This window comes from Podarcis cretensis (genome assembly GCF_951804945.1).
Source record: "Podarcis cretensis genome assembly, chromosome: 13".
NCBI lineage: Eukaryota > Metazoa > Chordata > Lepidosauria > Squamata > Lacertidae > Podarcis > Podarcis cretensis.
The window spans coordinates 43,616,276-43,641,220 of record NC_137182.1 but is presented as its reverse complement, the minus strand read 5'-3'; the positions used below and the strand labels follow the sequence as shown (position 1 = coordinate 43,641,220).

Genomic DNA, 24,945 nt, shown 5'->3' with positions numbered 1-24,945 from the left:
TCCTTTACCTTTACCTTTACAGAGCTGTCATAAGAATTACTCAGAGATGGTATCCAACAAAATTTGGAGGTCTAAAATGTATCTACCCCACGTTTAGAAAGACCTGCAGTATTCCATATTCTCAAATATTATTCACATAACAATGAGGATGGGGGACTTTTCTTCCAGTTTCCTGCTACATATGTTTTAGCAGTCATAGATAGCCTCAGATAACTTGGGAAAGGCCATGGCTCAATTCTAGAGCAGCTGCTTTGAATGCAGAAGGTCACAATTTCAATCTCCAGGTATCTCTAGGAGAAAGAGACCCCTTTCTGAAGGCCTTGAGAGCCTTTGCCAATAAGTGTGGGCAATACTGATGAAGATGAACCAATGGTCTGACTTGTTGTAAGGCAGCTTCCTATATTCCTTATCCTTCAAGACCAGCGTGATTAATCAAATCTTGATGATTGCGTAATAACATGTTTTGGACATAAGCAGTATAATCTGGCTGCAATTTATTTGTTTTTCAGTTTTCTCTCTATGCTATTATGTACCCAAGGGTCTTCTGAGCAAGCAGTCTATAAGTTTTTTTCAATAAGTAAATGAATACATAAATCAATAAAGGTAAAATGCATGGAACCTAATCACTAGTTATATGTCATATCTGATACCTAATTAGAAGAAATAGGTACTTCTCAATAATAATCATATGTAAGTTAAAATGAAGATGGAAGGAGGTTGGCTGTACTTCTGCCCTCCTTAAAGACCATGGCTACTCATCATTTGATTTCAATGGAAACAGAGAGAGACAGGCAGGCAATACTTCTTAATGGTTTGCAACAGTGCTTCTCTTCTCTTGTTTAAGATGGAGCTGGCCAATGGGAGCACAGTTGAGGAATTCATTTTGCTGGGTTTTCAAACTGGGCAGCAGAAGCGACACTTGCTCCTTGCCATTTTTGCTGTGCTCTACATCCTCACTTTGGCTGAGAACATCACCATAATCACGCTGGTCCATGCAGATGTTCAACTGGCCCGGCTACCTATGTACATCCTGTTGAGCAATTTCTCCTGGCTAGAGATATGCTACATCTCCACCACTGTGCCCCGGATGCTCTTTGACCTGGCATTCCCATGTGGCGTCATCTCCTTCCACGAGTGCTTCCTCCAATACTACATCTTCTTCTCTCTTGGCCAGACAGAGTGCTTCTTCCTGTCAGCTATGGCTTTGGATCGGTACATGGCCATCTGCCACCCACTGCGTTACCCACAAATGATGTCCCGAGACTCCTGCTATGCCTTGGTGGCCACTTGTTGGGTTTTGGGCTTTCTATGGCACATTGTTCCTGTTACTTTGATCTCCAGGTTGTCCTTCTGTGGCCCCAACATCATAGACCACTTTATGTGTGATGCTGGGACAATTCTCCTACTTGCTTGCCCCCCAATCAGAAACATTCCCATCATCTACCAGTTTTCCATGGATGCTGTGGGTATTTTAGGCAACCTGTTCTTTGTTGTGCTCTCCTATGGTGCTGTGATTCTCACCCTGATGAAATCTTCTAGAAGAGGCAGTCGGATGAAAGCTTTCTCCACCATATCATTCCACCTAGTGGTGGTCACCCTTTTCTATGGCACAGTGGCTGGGATGTATGTAGCTCCAAGTGGAGAAAGCCAATCACAGGCCACCAAAGTAGTAACGCTCTTCTATACAACAATCACACCATTTCTGAATCCTCTGATCTATTGTCTGAGGAATGATCAGGTGAAGGAGGCAGTGGGCAGGTTGCAGAGGAGGAAGATGGGACTGGTGAAGAGAAAGTTGACTTGGTAAAAAAACAAAAAAACACCATGTTAGCCATTTTAAGACCTTGACCCACTGCTCTTCATTGACCTGTATCATGATTTTACTGGGACATTTTATAAGATTATGAATTTCTGTACATGAGATTTACTGTAGCAGACCTTAGATAAATATTTTTATAAAGAAATAAAAGAATACCAAAATGTGTTTACTAGGTGAAATACTCCCTAAAATGCCGGTGAATATTAAACAGGATTTAGATATAGGTAGACAGATAGATGAGAGAGAGAGAGAGAGAGAGAGAGAGAGAGAGAGATGATAGATGATAGATGATAGATAGATAGATAGATAGATAGATGATAGATAGATGATAGATATAGATAGATGATAGATAGATAGATAGATGATAGATAGATAGATATAGAGATAGATAGATAGATGATAGATAGATATAGATGAGATAGATGATAGATAGATAGAGAGATAGATAGATAGATAGATAGATAGATAGATAGATAGATGATAGATAGATAGATAGATAGATAGATAGATGATAGATAGATGATAGATAGATAGATAGATAGATAGATGATAGATAGATGATAGATAGATAGATATAGATGATAGATAGATAGATAGATGATAGATAGATAGATAGATAGATAGATAGATAGATGATTAGATAGATAGATGATAGATAGATGATAGATAGAGATAGATAGATAGATAGATAGATAGAGATAGATATAGATGATAGATAGATAGATAGATAGATAGATGATAGATAGATAGATAGATAGATAGATAGATAGATAGATAGATAGATAGATAGATAGAGATAGGGGCCACAGAAAGAGATTGATATAGATCAATTTTTGAAAACAAATGGACTACAAAAAAATCTCTCATGAAAATAAGCTAATTTTGAACTACAGAATAACAGAACAGGAGGTAGAAGGTGCCATACAGAATATGCAACTGGGTAAATCTCCAGGGCCTGACGGCTTAACTTCAAAATATTATAGATCTTTGAAAGATTGGATAATTCAACCACTTAAGGAAGTTTGTAATGGAATTTTGGAGGGGGGGAAAGCACCGGAGTTGTGGAAAGAAGCTTATATTACACTTATACTGAAAACTGAGTCTGAGAAGACACAACTTAAGAATTACCGCCCCATATCTCTGCTTAATGTGGATTACAAAATTTTTGCAGACATTTTGGCTAAAAGATTAAAAAAAGTAATAGTGGAAGAGATACATAAAGATCAAGCAGGCTTTCTCCCAGGCAGACATTTGTCTGATAATACAAGAAATATAATCAATATCTTAGAAAAATTACAAGTGAACACTAATACTAAAGCAGTTTTGATATTTGTAGATGCGGAGAAAGCCTTTGACAACATTTCTTGGAGTTTTATGAAGAAAAATCTTCAGGGGATGGGGGTTGGTCAAGGCTTTGGAAATGGTATAGGTGCAATTTACTCAGAACAAAAAGCTAAATTAATTGTTAATAATGTGGTGACGGAGAAATTTAAGATAGAGAAAGGGACACGACAAGGGTGCCCAATTTCCCCATTGCTGTTTATTTCGGTCCTGGAGGTTCTCCTAAATATGATTAGAATGGACCAATTGGTCAAAGGTATACAAGTCGGAGCTAAACAGTACAAATTGAAAGCATTTGCAGATGATCTAGTATTGACATTACAGGAGCCAGAATCTAGTACCAAAAGAGTACTTGAACTGATTCAAGAATTTGGTCAGGTTGCAGGATTTAAGTTGAACAAGTTTAAAACCAAGGTTTTAGAGAAAAATCTAACTGTGATTGAGAAAGAGAGGTTTCAGAAAGAGACAGGCTTAACGCTGGTTAAAAAAGTAAAATACCTAGGGGTTAACATGACTGCTAAGAATGTGAATTTATTCAAAGATAACTATGAAAAATGCTGGTCAGAAGTGAAAAAGGATTTAGAAATATGATCAAACTTGAAGCTTTCCTTGTTAGGCCGTATTGCTGCTGTAAAGATGAATGTATTGCCAAGAATGTTGTTTTTGTTTCAATCATTGCAAATTCCGGACAAAATGGATTATTTCAAGAAGTGGCAGAGAGATATTTCTAGATTTGTCTGGCAGGGCAAGAAGCCAAGAATAAAATTTAAAGTACTAACTGATGCAAAGGAAAGAGGTGGATTTGCCCTGCCAGACCTTAAACTTTACAATAAATCAGCCGCATTTTGCTGGCTGAAAGAATGGCTGCTTCTTGAGAACACAGACATTTTGGATTTAGAAGGCTTTAATAATGTATTTGGGTGGCATGCATATTTGTGATATGATAAGGTCAAAGCACATAAATTAAGAACCATATTGTCAGGAAAGCATTGTTTAATGTTTGGATAAGATATAAAGATCTACTTGAATGTAAAACCCCAAGGTGGTTGTCACCGATGGAAGCGAAGGCTCAGAAAAAGCTCAATATGGAGGCCAAATGGCCGAAATATTGGGAGATTTTGGAACAAGGAGATAAATTGAAATTGCAGAGCTTTGAGAAATTAAAAGATAAAGTGCGAGATTGGCTTCACTGTTATCAAATAAGGGAGGCTTATAATCTGAACAAGAAAATTGGCTTCCAGGTGGAAAAATCAAAATTAGAAACAGAATTGTTAGATTCCAATACTAAGACACTGTCAAGAATGTATAACTTGCTGTTGAAATGGAATACTCAGGATGAAATGGTGAAATCTGCTATGATAAAATGGGCACAAGATGTTGGACACAACATTATGTTTGCTGACTGGGAACAGTTATGGACCACAGGTATGAAATTTACAGCATGTAATGCCTTAAGAGAGAATATTATGAAAATGATATACAGGTGGTACATAACACCAGTCAAGCTTGCAAAAATATATCATTTGCCCGATAATAAATGTTGGAAATGTAAGGAAAATGAAGGTACATTCTTTCACCTTTGGTGGACGTGCCCAAGGATTAAGGCTTTTTGGGAGATGATTTATAACGAAATGAAAAAGGTATTTAAATATACTTTCTTGAAAAAACCAGAGGCCTTTCTCCTGGGCATGGTCGGCCAATTCGTGTCAAAGAAGGACAGAACTTTCTTTATGTACGCAACAACAGCAGCAAGAATACTCATCGCGAAGTATTGGAAGACACAAGATCTACCCACCCAGGAAGAATGGCAGATGAAGGTGATGGACTACATGGAACTGGCGGAAATGACTGGCAGAATCCGAGACCAGGGAGAAGAGTCGGTAGAAGAAGATTGGAAGAAATTTAAAGTCTATTTACAGAAACACTGTAAAATTAAGGAATGCTAGAGGGAGGTTGGAATGAAGCTAAGTGGTTTTAGCAATAAGGTGGTTAAGGGGTACTGTACGTAAAAATGGATTGTTAACATGTAAAAATGTAAAGTTATAATATATTACGATAAAGTATTAAGATAAATGTAAAAAGGGTAAGGACTTGCTGAAACAACAACTGAACTAGAATACAAAAGAGGGAGGTGTGAGGAGGTCAGGGAAATAAGTAAATGAAAGACAAGACATGGAAAGATTGAAATGTTTTTAATTGCTTTTTTACTTTTTCTGTATTTTGTATTTTTTGTTTCTCTTTTTCTTTTTTCTTTTTTGTAATTCTTTTGAAACTTTAATAAATATTATTATAAAAAAAGATATAGATAGATAGATAGATAGATAGATAGATAGATAGATAGATGATAGATAGATAGATAGATAGATAGATAGATAGATAGATGATAGATAGATAGATAGATAGATAGATAGATAGATAGATAGATAATACATAGATGATAGAAAATCGCAAATTCCTATGGAAATGTGGAAAACTGAATTTAAGGCTGGAGCGATGAGAAGCCAAATTGGCATCCTTACAAGATCAAAAAGAAGGTGAGAGGAAATAGAGGAAGATGAGCTTCCCTGCCATTGTGTTATCCCTTTTCAAAACCATTGTCTCATTTATCTTCCCCAACCACATTCTGTGATTTGCATGTTGTGTAAAAAGTTCGCTTTCCCCCCAGTTGCCACACTAAAGAACAAAGCTTTTTCCCATCTACACGACTACACACATTGCATGGCTGTTCATGCTGGCTTTTCATACTGGAAGCTAGCAGCAGAGTACAAATTAGGGGCCACCATCTCTTTAGAGATGAGAAGAGGAGAAAGCAGTGCTGAAAATGGCGGAGCTCTTTGTACGCATTGACACTGTTGCTTCTACTGGGACTAATTCTGTGTTGTTAGCTTCCTTTGTTAAGTCCCCTGCACAACGATGGCACCATAACCAAATAAAACAATATGGTTGTTTTCTGTGTGGTTATACTAAACTTAAAGAGCCTTGTCTATAATTAATCATAATCATAATATTTGTACCCCACCCATCTGACTGAGTTGCCCCGGCCACTCTGGGCAGCTTCCAACATATATAAAAGCATAATATAACATTACACATTGAAAAGCATTCCATCAATTTAATTGCTCAAAGGTGTTTAGCAAAAGAGAATCCAGGTAAACAAGAAATACCTGTAGGAATTTCCTGTGTTTCACCATGGCAGAGGCAGGCCGCAAACCCCTAAAGAGATGGTGTTTCGGTGGATAATGACAATGTTATAAGGGGCATATTCCCCAGAGCCACCAAATACTTATCAGAGACATTCTAGCTTTTATCTGCACTTTCTTACCACCCAAACAATCCCATGATTGCCTGTTATTGCAGAAGGACAAGGCATGTGATGTCCCCACAGCTGGCTAGATCGAGAGTTTGAAAGCTACTGAGGTACTGAAATGGGACTGCTACCAAGCCAAAGGAAGATGGGTTGGAAGAAGGAGAACACTGAGGGATGGGTTTGAATGGGTGACACTTGCAATGCTCAGATTTTGGTTTTTCAAGGAAATGTAAACAGGCTATTATAAAGTTTTGCATGGAAAGGGAGGGAGAAATAAGAGTAGGGGGAATGATGATGATGATTACCCCACCCATCTGTCTGGGTTTCCCCAGCCACTCAGGGCGGCTTACAGCACATAAAAAATTGTAAAACTGTAAAACATTAGACATTAAAAATTTCCCGATGCAGGGTTGCCTTCTTCTAAAAGTCAGATAGTTGTTTATTTCCTTGATATCTGATGGGAGGGTGTTCCACAGGACGGGCGCCACTACCGAGAAGGCCCTTTGAGCATAGAATCAAGATTTCCCAGCTGCACTCCTGATACTAATTCAAACCTGTTTTCCTCAACTCAGACCCTGAGAAAAAATTTCGAAAAATGCTCGCAGCAGAGGTGGTTTTAGGATAGCATGGCTGCTGGGAAATCTCACTGGGTGCCACACTGCAGGGGTGCCAAAACAATGTTGTAGAATGGAGCACAAGAGGCAGGGGGCACCAAATTTTAGTGGCGCACAGGCACTGCTGAAATTTGAGAGCCCAAAGTCCACCACTGGCAGCAGCCACCTTGGCAATTAAATGGTATATTAATTTTTTTATTAAGCAGCAGTAGCATCACCTTAGTCTTGCATAAAGTTGCAATGTATTGTTTAGTTTTCTTATGAACAACATTTGGAAAGACCCACATTTCAAGGAAGTCATTTAGTGGTCCTGCTTAACCCTCACCTCAAGAGAAAGCTGGGTAGACGATCACTCTGGGTAAGGCATTTTCATATCCTGATCACCCATTTTCCTGCACAAAATCTAAAGTTGTTGGATATTGTTAGCATGTAGAATCATAGAATCATGACAGATGGTCATCCAACCTTGCTTAAAAACCTCCAAGGAAGGAGAGTCCACCATCTCCCGAGGGAGACCATTCCAACCGTTCCACTGTCAAGCAGAAAGCTTTTCCTGATTTTTAATTGGAATCTCCTTTCTTGTAACTTGAGTCCTACCTTCCAGAGCAGGAGGAAAAAAGCTTGCTCCATCTTCCATGTGACAGCCCTTGAGATATTTGAAGATAGCTATCACCTCTCCTCTATTCCAGGTTAAACATACTTAGTTCCTTCAACCATTCCTCATAAGGCTTGGTTTCCAGACCCTTGATCATCTTGGTTGTCCTCCTCTGCACACCTTCCAGCTTGTCAACATCCTATGTAAATAGGACATGTAAATATTTCATTTTCTCGCTACCTTTTCCAGAATATTTTGTCCTGCTTCTGTTTGCCCCACTCCAAGCTGATCTTCTCCTAGTTGATTTTGCCACGCAAAGTCTCCTAGTTGACTCAGCCATTTGAAAAACATAGGAAACTGCCATATACTGAGTCAGACCATCCATCTAACTCAGCATTGTCCACACTGACTGGCAGCTGCTCTCTAGGGTTTCAAACAAGGGTCTCTCCAGACCTACTTGGAGAAGCTAGGGATTGAACCTGAGACCTTCTGCATGCAAAGGAGATGCTCTACTATTCAGCTCCAAATATCTGAAGGGCTATCAGATCAAAGAAGAAGCAGACTTGTTTCCTGTTGATCCAGAGAGCAGAGCTAAAATCAGTGTGTGAAAATCACAGGGAAACAGAACAATAGTAGAGGCTGGCCCATTTTTATTATATAAGTCTGCCGAGAGAAAGTTGCAGGCGACTTTTGACATCTTAATCTTCATCATATTTTGTCTTCTTCTCTTCTTCTTTTGGACAAAGCCAGAGAGATCATGCTGGTAGGACTTTGCAAAGTAAATATTCTTTAGAAAGCATTTCAGACGTGTTTTTGCTTATCAAAATGACCTCTATTGTTCTATGCTCTCTTACCACATCTTTTTATTATGCAAATATATATTTTGATAGCTTGAAGGAAGCTAAGTTTTTATAAAGACTTCTCTCTCAAACAGTTGTATTCACATTTAATGGCTCTACAATACCCCCCACACATGCACAAAAACAGGTGTATGTTCCCTATGGATAATCTCACACATTATGGTAAACACAACTAACTCGGTGTAGGCTTAGCTACCAGGGTTTAAAAATATATCTGTAAGATGCATATGGTGACAAAATGTGATCTGAAATATATGGGAAGCGGGTTACAACAGTCCCCTCTCTCACTCCACCTAGTAGGCATTTCTGCATAGCTTTTGTCCTCCAGACAAGGAGACAGGCAGCTGATGCTTGCTTATGGCATGGGCTGATGGTTCTATTATTCACTTGCAGATGGAGATGGCCAATGGGACCACCATCCAGGAATTCATTTTGGTGGGCTTTGGAGATGGGCAACAGAAACGTTTCCTGCTTCTCGTCTTTTTCACCACCCTCTACATTCTCACTTTGGCCGAGAACCTCATGATTATCACACTGGTGGTCCTGGACACCCATTTATCCCGGCTTCCCATGTATGTCTTGCTGAGCAACTTCTCCTGGCTGGAAGTGTGTTATGTGAGTGTAACTGTGCCCCGGATGCTCTTTGACCTGGCGTCCCCTCATGGAGGAATCATCCCCTTTCGCGATTGTTTGGCTCAGTTCTACCTCTTCTTTTCTCTTGGAAGCACTGAATGCTTCTTCCTCTCAGTCATGGCCTTGGACCGCTACTTGGCCATCTGCCACCCACTGCGCTACCCACAAATCATGTCCCTGGATTCCTGCTATGCCCTGGTGGCTACTTGCTGGGTCCTTGGCTTCCTGTGGAATGTTGTCCCAGTGACCTTGATCTCCAGATTGTCCTTCTGTGGGCCAAACATCATTGATAATCTGCTTTGCGATCCTGGGCTGATTATGTCCCTGGCCTGCCCCCCACTAGGAAATGTTCCTTTCATCTGTCAGCTTTCTATGACTTCTGGGGTTTTAGTCAATATCTTATTTGTTGTGCTCTCCTATGGTGTTGTGATTCTTACTCTGGTGAAAGCCTCTAGCTGGGGAAATCGTAGGAAGGCTTTCTCCACAATATCATTCCATCTAATTGTGGTGACACTTTTTTACGGGTCAGTAGCAGCCGTCAATTTAATTCCACGTGGAGAAAGCCAGTCAGATCTCAATGCGGCCGTGACGTTGTTCTACACCGCTGTTACTCCTTTTCTCAACCCGCTGATCTACTGCCTGAGGAATGATCAGGTGAAAGAGGCACTGGGACGGTTGTTGAGGAACACAGAGAAATGGCAGAGCAGAATTGTGACAGAGTGAAAAAGTGAGAAGAAGAAGAAGAAGAAGAAGAAGAAAGAGGATGCAATACCGAATCAGTCTGTTGAAGAAACCATGGGTGTGTTTTGTTTTGACCAGAAAAATGAACATCCCTCCTCAACCACATTGTAATGTTCAGTTAAGATTCCTCAAAAATTGACCAGCCCTAATACTGGGCAAAGTGAGATCGCTGCTTCAGGCAATGGGTGCTGGATGACAGGGAGTGTTGGTGAGATGTTGGAGCCCAGGGCTGTGTCACCCCCTACATGATTCCACTGTCACTGGGACAACTGGAGGATGCTGTCCTGTCGCCAGTAATTTAAAAAGGTTATATTGACAGTCAAGTTTGTGGGACAGGGGTGTGTGTCATCCTGTCCACAGGCAGAAAAATGTCTTGGACCAGCTCTGCTCCAAAAACTAAGCTGGGGAGAAGGTCAGGGATGGGAGTATTCATTGCCTGTCAACCACAAGACACTATAAGAATGTCTATTTCTTCCTTTGAGAACTAGAATGCAAGGGTCAAACATTATCAGCTCAGAATTATTTGATGTATCTATTATGTAATAAACAAAATTAAACTGATTAACAGTTCCTTTATATAACAACATGACTTGGGGGGCGTTGTGTGTGTCTTACGCTTAGGAATGGGGGAGAAAAATTATTTTTGTTGCATTTTTAATGAGAAATTACCTAATTTCACTTTTAAAATTAAATTTAGTTACATTTTGAAATAAGAAACATGGCAAACTAAACACACATGCCCTTTTTACTCAACCTCAAGGCATTGTTCAGATTTAGATTTTATAAACACTGAATTGGAGAGAGTAAAAATTGCTAATGCTAATATAAAATAATATTAAAAACTATAAAAAATTGTCCAGTAGCACCTTGGATACCAACTAGGTTTGTTCTTGTTATAAGCTTTCGTGTGCATGCACCCTTCTTCAGATACAGTACACTTCTTCAGATACACTTCAGATACAGTGTATCTGAAGAAGGGTGCATGCACACGAAAGCTTATACCAAGAACAAACTTAGTTGGTCTCCAAGGTGCTACTGGTGAATTTTTTTTATTTTTTTATATATTTTGACTGTGTCAGACCAACATGGCTACCTACCAGAATAAAATAATGTGTTAACACAATGAGACATGGTAGATATGGTTTGTCCTGTAGAATCTTTGTTCATGTGCTAGATAAATGGATATCACCCATTTCTCTACAGTGTTATCCCATGAAGAACAGTTGCTTTTTTCCTTCCAAAAAATGAGCTTGTACTTCTTCTTAAAGGTAAAATATTTGTCTCTTGCTTTTTTGGATTGCTCTATGCTTTTAAGAAATGAGCCTCTTCAGCAGCGCAATGCAAGCCACACTTCAGCAAGGCTCTCTCCTATATCAGATGCAAATTGGGTTGTTCCTAAGAGGTAGCTTAGCACCATGATAAAAATAAGGGTCAAGTTGCCCCCCCCCCCCGCCCCCGGAGTGGGGAGGAGATCAGTGCCCTGAATTTGGCTGTTTTTAAAGATCTCCATTGGGGTAATTAGGGGAAGCAAGACAGTCAACCCATTGTTTGTTCCCATATTAGCTTGGATTTCAGTGCCTTCTTCAGGTCCAGCAGGGAAGGGAGATTAGTATCAGTTGCTTGGATAAGCAGCATTTCAGGAAAGGAGGGAAGGTCAAGCTTACTCACTGTCAAGCTATTTTTCTGTATGCAGGGAGATTTTTCTGATGAGCAAGTGGAAGTCCTCCTTCCCTCTTGAACAGCTTCTGCAGGACAACACTATATGGAACAGAATATTATTTTAACATAGTGTTGCAGATTTGGGGTACTAGAGTTTTGGGGTGCACAAGCTCCTGTAATTCTAAGCAGTTAGTGGATGTTAGAAATTACTGGCTGCTAGAAATTATTACATGCTTGGAGTCCTCCTCTGGGTGAGAGATAATTTAGCAGTGTAAAAATGCAGGCTAAGCTTATTTTTCACCTGGGATAGAAGTCCTCAAGCATGACAAAGGTGTCGTTGGACCATCAAAGGAACATTCTTGGATCTGTGAAATGGAAGTTGCCAGAGTAACTGTGGGCCTGTCACACAGGGAAAATGTCCTGAGGAAGGGGAGCCAGTGTTGATCACTCTGATGAAACCTCTAGCCAGGGCAATTGTAGAAAGGCTTTCTCCACCATGTATTTCCACTTTGTGGTGGTCACACTTTTCTATGGCTCAGTGGCAGGGGTTTACTTCACATGGAGAAAGGCAATCAGCTCTCACTAAGATAGCCACAGTCTTCTACACGGCTGTCACACATTTTCTTAACCCCTTGATCCTACTGTCTGATAAATAGTCAGGTAAAAGAGGCACTGGGCTGGTTGCAGAGGTGGTTGCTGGAGGGGAAAGAAACAGTTTAAATGTAAGAACATAGGAAGCTGCCTTATGCAGAAACAGATATTTCATACATTGAGCTCAGCACGCATCTACACAGACTATTAGTGGCTCTCCAGGATTTTAGACAGGTGACATTCTAAGCCCTGCCTACAGATGCAGGGATCAGGGGTGCCCGTTCCTGGGGGCCAAGCCCTTTTGCCCCCCCCCCCATATTTTGAAGGTCACCAGTCACCGAAAAGCACAGAGACAAAATAGAAAAACTAAATCATACATGGAGTCCATGTCTGGAGGAACATTATAAACAGATGCATCTGAAAATATCATAGATATTTCCAAATGAAATCATATTTGTTTAGAACAAAAGGTCCTCCACATGGCTGCAAAGTCCTCTGGCTCAGCCTTCTGCCTGAAAACCTTTAAACAACAGGTGCGTTTTTCAGACACGGCAAGGAATCACTTCTTCTTCTTTTTTGCAAAAAATTTATTAGTTTTTACAATATCAATGACAAACAAAAACATAAAACAAACAAAACATAACAAACATAAAACATATACTTATTGAAAATAACAGTTATTTACTTTGTAAAATGACTTCCTCATTTCCCCTTAGTTGAATTTCATTGCATATCCTTATAACGGTTTTCCAAATCCCAATTTTAATACCCTTTAAATTAAACATTAACATCTTTAAATCTTCTCCTTCTTGTATTAAACATATTATTTTATCAGTTAACATAGATACAATCCTAAGCCCTTTAAGTATCTGGAAGCTATTTCCAGTTATTTTAGCTTAACAAATTTAACTAAATAATCATTAAATTTCTTCCATTCTTCATGGTGTTCCTCCTCCTTCTGGTCGCAGACTCTTCCGGTTAGATCGGCTAGCTCCATACAATCCATCATCTTCATCTGCCATTCTTCTACTGTTGGTAATTCTTGAGTTTTCCACTTTTTAGCTAACAAAATACGAGCCGCAGTTGTGGCATACAAAAATAGATTAACATCTTTCTTGGGCAATTCCGAACCTGTTATTCCAAGAAGAAAGGCCTCTGGTTTCTTTATAAATGTATATTTCAACATTTTTTTCAATTCATTATAAACCTTTTCCCAGAAGTCTTTCACCTTGGAGCAGGTCCACCACATATGAAAGAATGTTCCTTCCTTTTCTTTACATTTCCAACATGTATTATCACAATTATGATACATCTTTGCTAATTTTACAGGGGTCAAATACCATCTATACATCTTTTTCATAATATTTTCCTTTAACAAAGTACATGCGGTGAACTTCATGTTATTCTAAAGCAGCAATGCAGCAGCAAGCAAAGGCTATAGCAGCCAAGTCTGCTGCTTGTGGCTGCAAAGCCAGACAGGATGTGTGTGACTGTTGCCATGGAAACAAAGGGGCAGTCCACTCTGTACTGAAGTGAAAGACAGGAATAAAGACAATGTAGATACATTTCTGTCTGAGTCTGATTCCCCTCCCTGGGGATATGCTGGAGAGCAGGGAGGAGGAGAGCAGTTGGTGTGTTTTTCTCACAGCCTGAGGAAGATCGCCGGAACGGACCTCGAGTGTTTTTCCTCCCGGGAGTCGCCGGAGGGAGGTCGAAAGAATTCAGCCGGTGCCTGGAGAGATAGGCACATACCTCTGACCGGCACTGAATTCTGACATTGGTAGCAGTTGACGGTTGCTACGATCCATGGGAGTCTGCATCAAGGAGACTGTATTCATCCCTCTCCAAGAAGCCTGAGATGGATGCTGATTCTCTGCAGCTAGAAGCTGACCAGAAGAAGCTGAAAGCCAAGCTACGGAGCCCAGGTATGAGATTTTCGGGCTTAAGAGTGTGAATGCAGATTGATTAATTCTCTGCTTCATGGGAGCAACGTTTGGGAAAAACAGCTCCGAGAGAGAAGAGTCTGCATTCCAAACATTCCTGTGGTTTTTCCTGTCCAAGGAAAGGAATGCGGTTGCTTAGCAACGTAAGATAAGGGCTGGATGTCAGGCTGTGCTCGGAGAAGGCACAAACAGCTCGTGTTCCTTTACAAAGGAACTGTTGGAAAGGGACTTTCCAAGCGGCTAGTGTTATTGCTGCCAGGTGCACAGAGTGTAAACGAGCCAGCTATTGGATTTTAGAGGCTTGTGTTTGAGAGTCAATGCAAGGACTCAAAATGGATGTCAAGAAGGGAAGCCTGCCTTCTCCACCCCTTTTGACCAGTGACAATTATGCATCTTGGTCTATTAAGATGAAGGCCTTGCTGCAGAATCAGAGACTGTTTGAGGTGATTGAGAACCCCATCCCTGCAGCACCAACGCCTGTTTGGGAGTCACAGGATATGAAGGCCAGAACTGCTATAATTCTGTGCGTGTCAGACTCTCAGCTTGTTCATATACAAGATTTACCGCACGCGAAAGATGTTTGGGACACGCTGAGAAGGACACATCAGAGAGATGCAGGTTCTTCAGCGTTGCTGTATTTTGAAAAGCTGACTAACCTGAGGCTTGCGCCTGATGGAGATGTTCAAGCGCACCTGACGGAAATGAAATTTCTGCGTCAGCAGATGGTGGAACGCAATTTCCATCTGCAGGAGGAAGTGTTTTGCTTCATGGTGATCAACAGCCTGAATCGGACTTACAAAACGGTTGCCAGTCAGCTGGGGTCTCTCCCAGCGCAAGATCTAACGTCGGACAGGGTCTTTGCCGTGGTTCTGAACGAACATGACAGACTTGCCGCCCTGGAGGTCAAGGACAGGGGGAGACAAGAACGGAGTTCAGACACCCCCACTGCTGTAGCTACTGGAGGAGACGCCGTAGCTTTGAACGTTGTCCGATGCCACAATTGTGGGCAGACTGGGCATCTTCAGCGGTACTGCAAGAAGCCACGTCAGAACAAAGGAGCCAAGGGAAGCTCCACGAAGTCTGAGGCGTCAGGCAGAAGTCATGCCAAGTCACAGGCGAAGCCTGCAAAGGCTTTGATGTCCCTAAAAGCCACACCACAAGTGGGGAATTCCTTCATTTTAGACACGGGAGCGACGGTTCACATGACCCATCGCAGGGATTTGTTTTCGTCGTTTAAGAAGCAAAGCTTCGTTGTACAACAAGCCAACGGTCGAGAGCTGGAAGCCACCGGAACTGGGACTGTGTATCTTAAAAGTCTGAACTTGACTATAAACAATGTTTATTTGGTTCCAGAGTTGAAGTACAATCTGCTCAGCGTTTCGCAGATTGCCAAGAAGGGACTAAAACTGTCCTATGATGATCAACACTGTGAGATCTACAAAGATGGAGAGTTGTATCTTTCTGCCAAAGAGAAAGATGGACTGTATTTGTTGACTTTTGATCAAAGTGATTACATGGAATGTAATTCTTGTGATTCTAACATGATTTCTTTTGCAGGTGTAGCCAAGAAGAACGCCATGCAGGTCACCTCGAGGGTCGACAAGGCATTTCAGCGGGTGTATGCTGATGTGATTGGTCCTTTAGCACCATCTAGAGGCAATGCAAAGTATTACCTAATATGTGTTGATTCTTTCACAGGTTTTGTCTGGATTTATCTTTTGCAGAGACCGAAAGAAGCCTTAGAAAGGTTTAAAGAGTTTTGTGACAAAGTTAAAAATATGCATGATGCTGACATAGATTGTCTTTGCACAGATGAGAAGCCAATTTTTCTCTTACAGGATTTCCAGAGGTTCCTGAAGAAGAAAGGGATAAGACACAAAATCGCTAGTTCCGAAGAAGCTTGGAACAGATGTGTTTGTGTTAGGGTGAACAAAGAATTGCAAAAGGGAATGCATGCGCAATTGCTAAGTTCACATCTGCCACATGAGTACTGGGCTGAGTCGCTAATGTCATTTTGTTACACGTGGTTGAGAAAGTTTTCAAAAGACTTGGGATGTTCTCCTTTTGAGAAACTGTTCCACAGAAAACCTTCTGTTGCCCATTTCAAGGTTTTTGGGTCTCATGTGAGGACAGAAGCTCCGGGTGGAGTAAAGAATGCCAGAGGCATTTTTGTGGGTTATGAAAAGGGTCTCTACAGAGTAATTTTGTCTGAATCTGGTAAGGTGATTCTCACAAAATTTCTAGAGAGTGCTCCTGAACAGGAGCGAGTGATTGTTCACACATTTCCCACAGGTGATGATGATGATTCTGATGATGATGATGATGAGTTTGATCTTATTGGGTTCAGTAGTACTGATGATGACAGCGATAGCTCAGACAGCTCAGTTGTCACAGTCATTGAGAGGAAATCTCACGTAATGACTAGACCCTCAGAAGAGGAGGATGAACCACTGATTAAGCTTAGTACTGGTTCTCCAGAGAGTTCAGAGGCTGAACCAGAAAGCAAGGGAGAGCAGCACCTCTTACGTAGGTCTGAGAGAGCAACGAAGGGTGTACCACCCAAGAGGTATTCAGAAGAGTTTGCCAACCAAGCTATTGCATGTGTTGCTGTTGTAAACGACCAAGGTCAAATTGAAGCTGTGTCTGAGTCAGAGACAAAGGCACAACAGAGAGTTGCAAACCAAGGTAATGCAGAAGCACTCATTCCTTGGAAGTCACACAACCAGAGAGGTACATTGGTAAAACCAGTGGTGGGTAGTTCCAAGGGTGGAACTGAAACAACAGGGGAGTGTTATAAGTATAACAACTGTTTGTTTTCTTCTCTGGATGACGCTTTGCTCGCTGCACGCATTGATACTTTAGGGGGAGTATGTTATTCTAAAGCAGCAATGCAGCAGCAAGCAAAGGCTATAGCAGCCAAGTCTGCTGCTTGTGGCTGCAAAGCCAGACAGGATGTGTGTGACTGTTGCCATGGAAACAAAGGGGCAGTCCACTCTGTACTGAGCACCGGATGTTAGCTCAGTGTGTGTGTCATATGACCTGTACAGGATGTACATGGGTGGAGTTTTGGAGTTTCTCTCTGTTTGTTGAACAGAGCAGACATGTTTTCTCTGTACTGAAGTGAAAGACAGGAATAAAGACAATGTAGATACATTTCTGTCTGAGTCTGATTCCCCTCCCTGGGGATATGCTGGAGAGCAGGGAGGAGGAGAGCAGTTGGTGTGTTTTTCTCACAGCCTGAGGAAGATCGCCGGAACGGACCTCGAGTGTTTTTCCTCCCGGGAGTCGCCGGAGGGAGGTCGAAAGAATTCAGCCGGTGCCTGGAGAGATAGGCACATACCTCTGACCGGCACTGAATTCTGACACTTCACCCCTTTCTCAGCAAGGTATTACTTATGTTGTTGGCCTCTATCTGTCTCAAGACAATGGAGTGTGCCTTCGGGGGTGAAGTCAAATTGCTGTGCTAGCAGCACCCAAGTTATGTCCCTGGGGCACATGCCTGGGCAGTGTGTACTGAGGTCCTGGGCTGCCAAAACAACAAGACCCCACTCTCAGCTTCACTGATGTGGTCCAAAGGAAAGCAGAGCAATACATTTGGCACCAGCGGGGCTGAAGAAGTTGCCAGAAGGAGGTGTACAAGGTGCCATCCAGCAGTCTTAGGGACTCCAGAATTGTGTTGGGTTTACTCCTTAGCCTTTTCTTCTGCTGAGGATGTCCTGCAAGGCAACAGAGCTTTAGTATCAGAATTTTCCTTCTCCTAGATGGGCTACCTTCCCAGGCTGATGAGCCTCACCTGCCCCTCATTTCCTTCTATAGCACATGCAGAAACCACCTTCTTGACTATTGGACCCACTATTGATTTTGTCTGCTCAGTTTGCCAGAGGCTGTCTTCATATGCACTCCTCCAAACAGCAAATCTACTGTCTCGTATAAGAATATTTGTAGTAGCACCCTAAAGGATGCCGTTCGCATTCCAGAGTTCAAAGCAAGGGCAGTCAGACTACAGAACCCATAGGAACCGTTTGGACTCTACCATTCTATTCTTCTGGGAAAGCTCACTCGCTGCCTCTTTCTCAGTGTGTCTCAAAACTGAAGCTTCTCTTTTCTTCCTTCTCTCTCTCTCTCTCGTTTACATTCACCCTAGGGATAGGGGGGAAATTACTGGGATTGCCATTTGGTAACATTCCTTGAACTAGGGGCCCAGAGAGCAGTGGCATAGCATGGTCATGGCCCCAGGTGCACAATTCTGGCAGGCAGGGGCCAGCTTCTGTGAGAATCCCCATCTTGCCCTGGCAAAGGCAGCAGAGCAACCCAGGCCCACAGTGAGCAGGCATGGATGGAGGAAGGCGGGAAAGGGGCAACCCCAGCATGGCCCGGTCCAGCGCTCCTCTGCATGGGCATTGGGGGGATTCGCCTGCCATGGGTTGCTGTGGCCTGCTGGGCTCCCTCTAGCAAGGGTAGGCTTGCTACTCAGCACGCCCCCACTTGGCTCCAGTGGGGAGCGGCTTGCCCAACCTGGGCACCAGCAACCCACAGTATGCTGCTGCCAGGGAGACCCTATTTTAATAACTCTCCTCTGTATCACTTGATAAATATGCTCTCGTAAACATGGCAATTAAAAAATACAGGTCTGTTTTTGTGCTGCACTCTGGAGATAACGTTCCACTGTGGCTTCATCCTATGATTTCAAGACATCAGCCTTCTTCTCAAGATGACATCTCCAGAACTCGATGGCATCTGGAACTGGGAGGCAGTAGCTGTGGACCAGGTGAGCCTTTAATTTCACGTTGGTTTTTCTTTCAAATAGCTCCCTTTCCAAATGGCTGTGCAGCTCCACAGCATTTTCTTCAAGGAACAACAAATGGTTTGGAAGACATGGGTGCCTAGGCATGCTTGAAGTGGTGGGTCTGAAAGGAGGAGCTTTCTCAGCATTGTGACTTGATATTAATAAAATTATACTAAGGGTTGTTGTGCATAGATTTAAAAAATGAACATGTTCCCACCTGCAGATGGACCATCTAAATAAAAATTTCAGCACAAAAGTGAAGGGATTATATGGCATTTGTGATTGAGTGCTGGACTGGTGTGTCTTGGCTCAATAATGGACTGGGTGAGAGCCAACAAACTGAAACTCAATCCAGATAAGAGTGAGGCAGTGTTAGTGGGTGGTTCCCTAGACCAGGTGGATGAGAGACTATTGTTCTTACAGTATTTTATCAGTGAACAGATACATGTGTTGGGGACACCACCACCTATAGGGAAACTGCTCCCTCGGTCCCCTTTTTAAAAAATTAGATATTTGTGGCTCTCTTCCTCACTGTGACCCTTTCCCACTGCCACCCATTCCCTTACAATGCTTTTTAAGCTTCCTTGTAGCTTGGTGTAATATGCTTAGACATGAGATGGACACGAACACTGGAGACGGGATGAACTAGGTGTGTTGAAACATGGGGAAAGAGGAGAGACATATGAACTGAAAAAGGAAAGGCCCATAAGAATAGACTCCAAATCCACAGATTTGTTTATTTACCTACTTACTTAATACAATTTATAACCTGTTCTTCACAATGATGTTGTGCATCTACAGGAGCGGCAAATGGATCTGTCCAACGCCACCGGCCGGAAAGTGACTGAATTTGTTCTCCTGGGCTTCCCCTCCCTCTCGCCCACATTCCGCTTGCTCCTGTGCTCCTTCCTTTCCGCCAGCTACGCTTTCACCCTACCGGGGAACCTCAGCATACTGTGGACTGTGCTCAGGGACACCCGTTTGTCCCGCATGCCCATGTACAACCTGCTGGGCAACTTCTCTGGACTGGAAATGTGCTACGTCACCTCCACGGTACCTCGGATGCTCATCGACATGGCCTCTCCTCCAGGGATTATCTCCTTCCGTGACTGCTTCTTGCAGTTCTATTTCTTCTTCTCCATGGGGGCAACGGAGTGTTTATGCCTCTCCAGCATGGCCTTAGACCGGTACCTGGCCATCTGCCACCCACTGCGCTACCCAATGCTCATGTCTCCCCAGTTTTGCAGCACCTTATCAGCTTGCTGCTGGATCTCTGGTTTCCTGTGGTTTCTGGTGCCCATCATCCTCATTTCCCAGCTCCCCTTTTGTGGCCCCAACATCCTGGATCATTTTGTCTGTGACCCAGGCCCACTTCTAGCTGCCTCCTGCAGCCCAGCACCCCTCACACAGATGTCCTGCTACGTCCTCAGCTCCCTCATCATCTTCGCAACCTTCCTCTTCATTGTAGCCTCCTATGGCACTGTTCTGCAGAAGGTACTGAAGCTCCCTTCCGCCGCAGGCCGCCGCAAAGCGTTTTCCACCTGCACCTCCCACCTGGCGGTGGTCAGCTTGTTCTACGGCTCCGTCATGGTCACCTATGTCAACCCAGAATCTTCAGGAGGGAGCAATAAGGCGGTGACTCTCTTCTACTCTGTGGTAACCCCTCTGCTCAACCCTCTCATCTACAGCTTGCGGAACAAGGAGATGATAGCGGCACTGAAGAGGACATTGCTTCAGGGATGCTGAAGGCCTCAAGTGCAGTTCTCAGGGAGCAAGTGATTCTTCCTCTGCGTACCCTACTGCACAACGGTTGTTGTAAGGGTAAAATGCTGTTTCTAAGCCTCCTGGAAATTGGGCTACAAATGCAACACCAAATAAACCAAGTGAATCAGAGATTCTGAGGAGGAAAGAACGTTACAGCTATGGTTAGCATCCGAGCCAATGGTTGGAATATAATGGACATACCCTATATCTTGTTCATTATTTTTATTTTCTCATACAACAACCCCAACCCTCCCCAGGAGATGAGATTACAGATAGCCATGCGGCCAGTACACCCTAAAATAATGTGTTTCTGGCCACTTATCCAAGTGAATAAACAAATTATGGTTTAAAATTATGCTAGCCAGTAAATTTTGTAGTATGGGGGAGGTTCTGCCCTGTCCTCTTTGCCTAATAAAAGTATGCCAGTCTGTTGTTTAATTTGCTAGTCATTTTTCTATCAAAGCTAACTGCCATACTTTCTTATACCATGTGGCAATTAATATTCCTCCCCCCACCCCAAATCCATTAGCTTGCTATTACTAACCCCATTGCCAACAGTAACTAACCAAAGGGATGCTTGAATATCTGTTTTAAACGTTTGATTCATTTTATCACTGTTTTTTAAGGCAATGATGTTTTTTATGTACATTTGTTTTTATCTCGACTGTGGACTTGGGTCATGTTTTAGCTCCAATTTCATGTGTACACCACTTGGTACCCCCCCCAAAAAAATCAGCTTTCTGCATTGGTTTTTAGTATTCCCTTTTAACTGCAGTTTCTTACTGGTGTTTCTGCTTCTCATTGAAAAGGAATGTCAGTGTAGATTATAAATGTTCTATGGCCAATATGTTCTACACAACCCACTTCACCCCAGTTCTCCATTGTAACCTTGGCCGTTCTTTGAGATACTGAAGAGGGCACTTAAGTGGTCAGCTAAGGCCACTTGTTTACAAATAAATTTATCCAACCAGTTCAGCAACCTCTTCTACTGGAGTCTAACCTTCGCTGGATACAGGATCACAGGCATGGAAAAGATTCAAGGGTATCATCCAGACTGACCCTCCCAAACTCCTAACAATACAGAAAATAGGCATTTGTGGCGATGGGAACTGTTTAATGATTTCTAGGAATTGTGTGTGTTTCTGACAGCTGCTTCATGCTGCAGTGGCACAAGGAAAAGAATGACCGAGGTCTTTGGATAATGCTGCTCTGGCTTGTATTCTGGCTTAGACATGTTGAAACTTATCTTTGGGGGATGCCAAATGAGGGAGACTGGGTAATTTGCTTTGGGGTGCAGAACTGTGAACAGGAGTGTGCACAAGGAGAAGGAGGGAGGCTGGAAGAGATCCTGGAGGACTGGAAACTTGCCTGAAAGGAATAATATGGTGTTAAAAGTGTAATTGTGTTTTATTATTGGTTTTTGATTATGTGTGTTCTAATTGCCTTTGCCAATTCGTTATTTTTCTATAGGGAAGTTGTATTTTGCTGCTTGTTTGTACATCTGGGGACAGATGCCTTGTTCTTGGGAATGGGTAGTGTTATGAGTTTGGGAGGGGCGGTAAACTGTATGCCTAGAGACTTTTAACCCCTGGATCCAGCAAATGTTAAAATATAAGCCAGGCTAGCTTCTTGGTCAGACGATCGCCTGGGTGATGGGCCATTGAGAAGAACATGAATGGTGATGGACCATTAAGGTGCCTGTGTGAGATGGCAAATGGCTGGGGCCCCTCCCTCAACTTGCGGATAGTTAGAAGAATAAAGTCAGAACTGGGAGTTTGGACTTGCAGTGATGTGAGCTAGATGAAAAGCAGCAAGCTGGAAAGACAGTCTGGTTTCTGCTGGAATCCAAGGCTGTGGCTCTGGAAGAAGTAAGGCCTTCTTGGGCTGTTAATACTGTGAACCCCTCCATTGTAGGACCAGGTGGTCTATATGTGTAAATAAACCATATATCATAAAGGTACCACAGTATCTGCAGTGCCTCATTTCCAAAGGGAAACACGAACCCTGGGTAAGTGCCTGGAATCCTTGGAATCTCACACCGCTCAGAGAATGGGGTGGTGCACAACAATATTTACTCTAAGAAATTGGCCTCCCCTGCCTTATTGTGTGAAATGTTTGTGCTGCAATTTTTTTTAGGATGCCAGCAAAAGGCAGACTTATTTCTGTCTCCCATCAGCTGATGGCGGAGGGAGAAAGAAACCTGGCTTTGGCAGGCATTGGCTGGTGCCATGTGATTGATGGGTGAGTTGTCCCACCCACCTGTCATTGGGTGGCCAATATAAATACTACTGATAAATACTACTGATAAGAAAAACCACTGTAAGCTCCTCAATAAAAGACATGGGAACATAGCACACTCCACAACCACCTTTGATGGGGAAAATAATAATATCCCATTGTTTGGCTTTTATTTTTACATTTTTAAACAGTCAAAGAGAAACTATGTCTACTGCAAAAAAAAAAGCCATTATAGCAGCAACTCCAAATGTGATCTGGTGAGTGCTCCAAATCTGGAGAAATCCTCCCTGGTTTCTCTCCAGCAAGCATATAATGTTCTTTCTTCCTCAGCTCACCTGTGGAATATTAGCACAGCTCTGATAAAGGGACTGCCACTATCCAGATCTTTGCATCCCCATCACCCTCTGGAGATAAGGGTCCCCTGAGGCTCTGGCCTGAGGAGCTGACATAACAGCCTCCTTTCACCGGCCAGTTCTTTGGAACTAAAGACGGGATCATGCTAGCAGAGAAGTATTCGGGAGAGGTAAGGTATGTTTGCTTGTTTGCACTCTCCCTCTGTCCAAAGCCCTCAGCCTAAGTAGGCAGCTATTCTGCAGAACGAGGTGGAGGGGGAAGGGGGTCTTCCCTATTCTAACCACTGTACCCTACTGTCCTTCATGGAAGCAACATAAAATAATGGACTCTGGAGGAATTGCACTTCTCTAACCTAGAAGATCATCCACTTTTTGTCTGCCAGAACTGTAAACAGAATTATTAGTTGTGCCTGCATCTGAGCATTCCTTGAAATTCTGAAGACAGGGGAGAAGGAGAGGGATAGAAAGCTCCAATGATGCATATCTAAAGCCTGTTTATTTTCATGCCCTAATTTTCTTCCACGTAGCCATAGAATTGTAGAGCTGGAAGGGACACAAAGGGTCATCTAGTCCAACCATCTGCTATGCAGGAATTACTTCTAATGGAGGAATCACAGCTTGGGTTCCATCATTTTTAGTGGTAGTGGTAGTAGTAGTAGTAGTAGTAGTAGTAGTAGTAGTAGTATTGCATTTATTTGTCACCTTTGCTCCAAGGAGCTCACATGATTCTCCCTCTCTTCACATTATCCACACAACAACCCTGTGAGGTATCTTAGGCTGAGAGCTGGTGACCGACTGAGAGCCAGTGTGGTGTAGTAGTTAAGAGCGGTAGACTCGTAATCTGGTGAACCGGGTTCGCATCTCCGCTCCTCCACATGCAGCTGCTGGGTGACCTTGGGCTAGTCACACTTCTTTGAAGTCTCTCAGCCCCACTCACCTCACAGAGTGTTTGTTGTGGGGGAGGAAGGGAAAGAAGAATGTTAGCCACTTTGAGACTCCTTCGGGTAGTGATAAAGCGGGATATCAAATCCAAACTCTTCTTCTTTTTCTTCTTCTTCACCCAAGGAGCTTAATGGCCAAATAGGGATCTGAACCCTGGTTTCTCAGGTCCCATCCAGGCACACACCCAACTGAAACTTGCTTAGCTTTAGCAAGGTGGTATCTACAGACCACTGGTCCTTATAAGCCTAGTCTGCACTGAAGTTGTAAACTTGAGAAGGTTTGCCTAGATCCAAAGCTCAGTGCATGTTTGACAACAGTAAAATACGAATTCATGCATTGTGTGTTTCTTGCTATAATCATATGCAAATATGTATGTGTGTAATTCAGTTGATTGCTATTTTCCCCTTTCCAGTTTTCCCATGCACTAGATCTGAATTTAACAAATTAACATGACAGATGTCGTCCTTGAATCTGCCCAAACATGCGGTAAGGAGTTTTGTTAAATACTTCTTTCTTGTCCTCAGCTGAGTATTGCTTTTCAGTCTTATTTGTAAATATAAAGTAGTCCGGCAATAGCAGTCAAACCAGATACTGCAATAAGATAAGATGACAAGATAAATCTTGATTATACATGAAATAGCCTTTTTTGTGTCCTCTGTGTACAAAGGCACAGGAGCTGCTTTAATCCAGATTAGACCATATTGCCCATTTAGCCAAAAATCGCTTACTCTGATTGGCAGCAGTCCTGCAGGGTCCAGT

General features: G+C 42.6%; 2 protein-coding genes across 2 annotated transcripts; both read left to right on the top strand.

The window, feature by feature from the left end:
- Positions 1-844: 844 nt before the first annotated feature.
- LOC307201634 (olfactory receptor 11G2-like) lies at positions 845-9,892 on the top strand (the record flags this gene model as incomplete). Its single annotated transcript, XM_079950916.1, has 2 exons — positions 845-1,179; positions 9,262-9,892. The coding sequence occupies 2 exons, from the start codon at positions 845-847 to the stop codon at positions 9,890-9,892; spliced, it is 966 nt and encodes a 321-aa protein (XP_079807042.1).
- Positions 9,893-19,699: 9,807 nt separating this feature from the next.
- LOC307201633 (olfactory receptor 11H12-like) lies at positions 19,700-20,635 on the top strand (the record flags this gene model as incomplete). Its single annotated transcript, XM_079950915.1, has 1 exon — positions 19,700-20,635. One exon carries the CDS (start codon positions 19,700-19,702, stop codon positions 20,633-20,635), a length of 936 nt encoding a protein of 311 aa, XP_079807041.1.
- Positions 20,636-24,945: the final 4,310 nt, after the last annotated feature.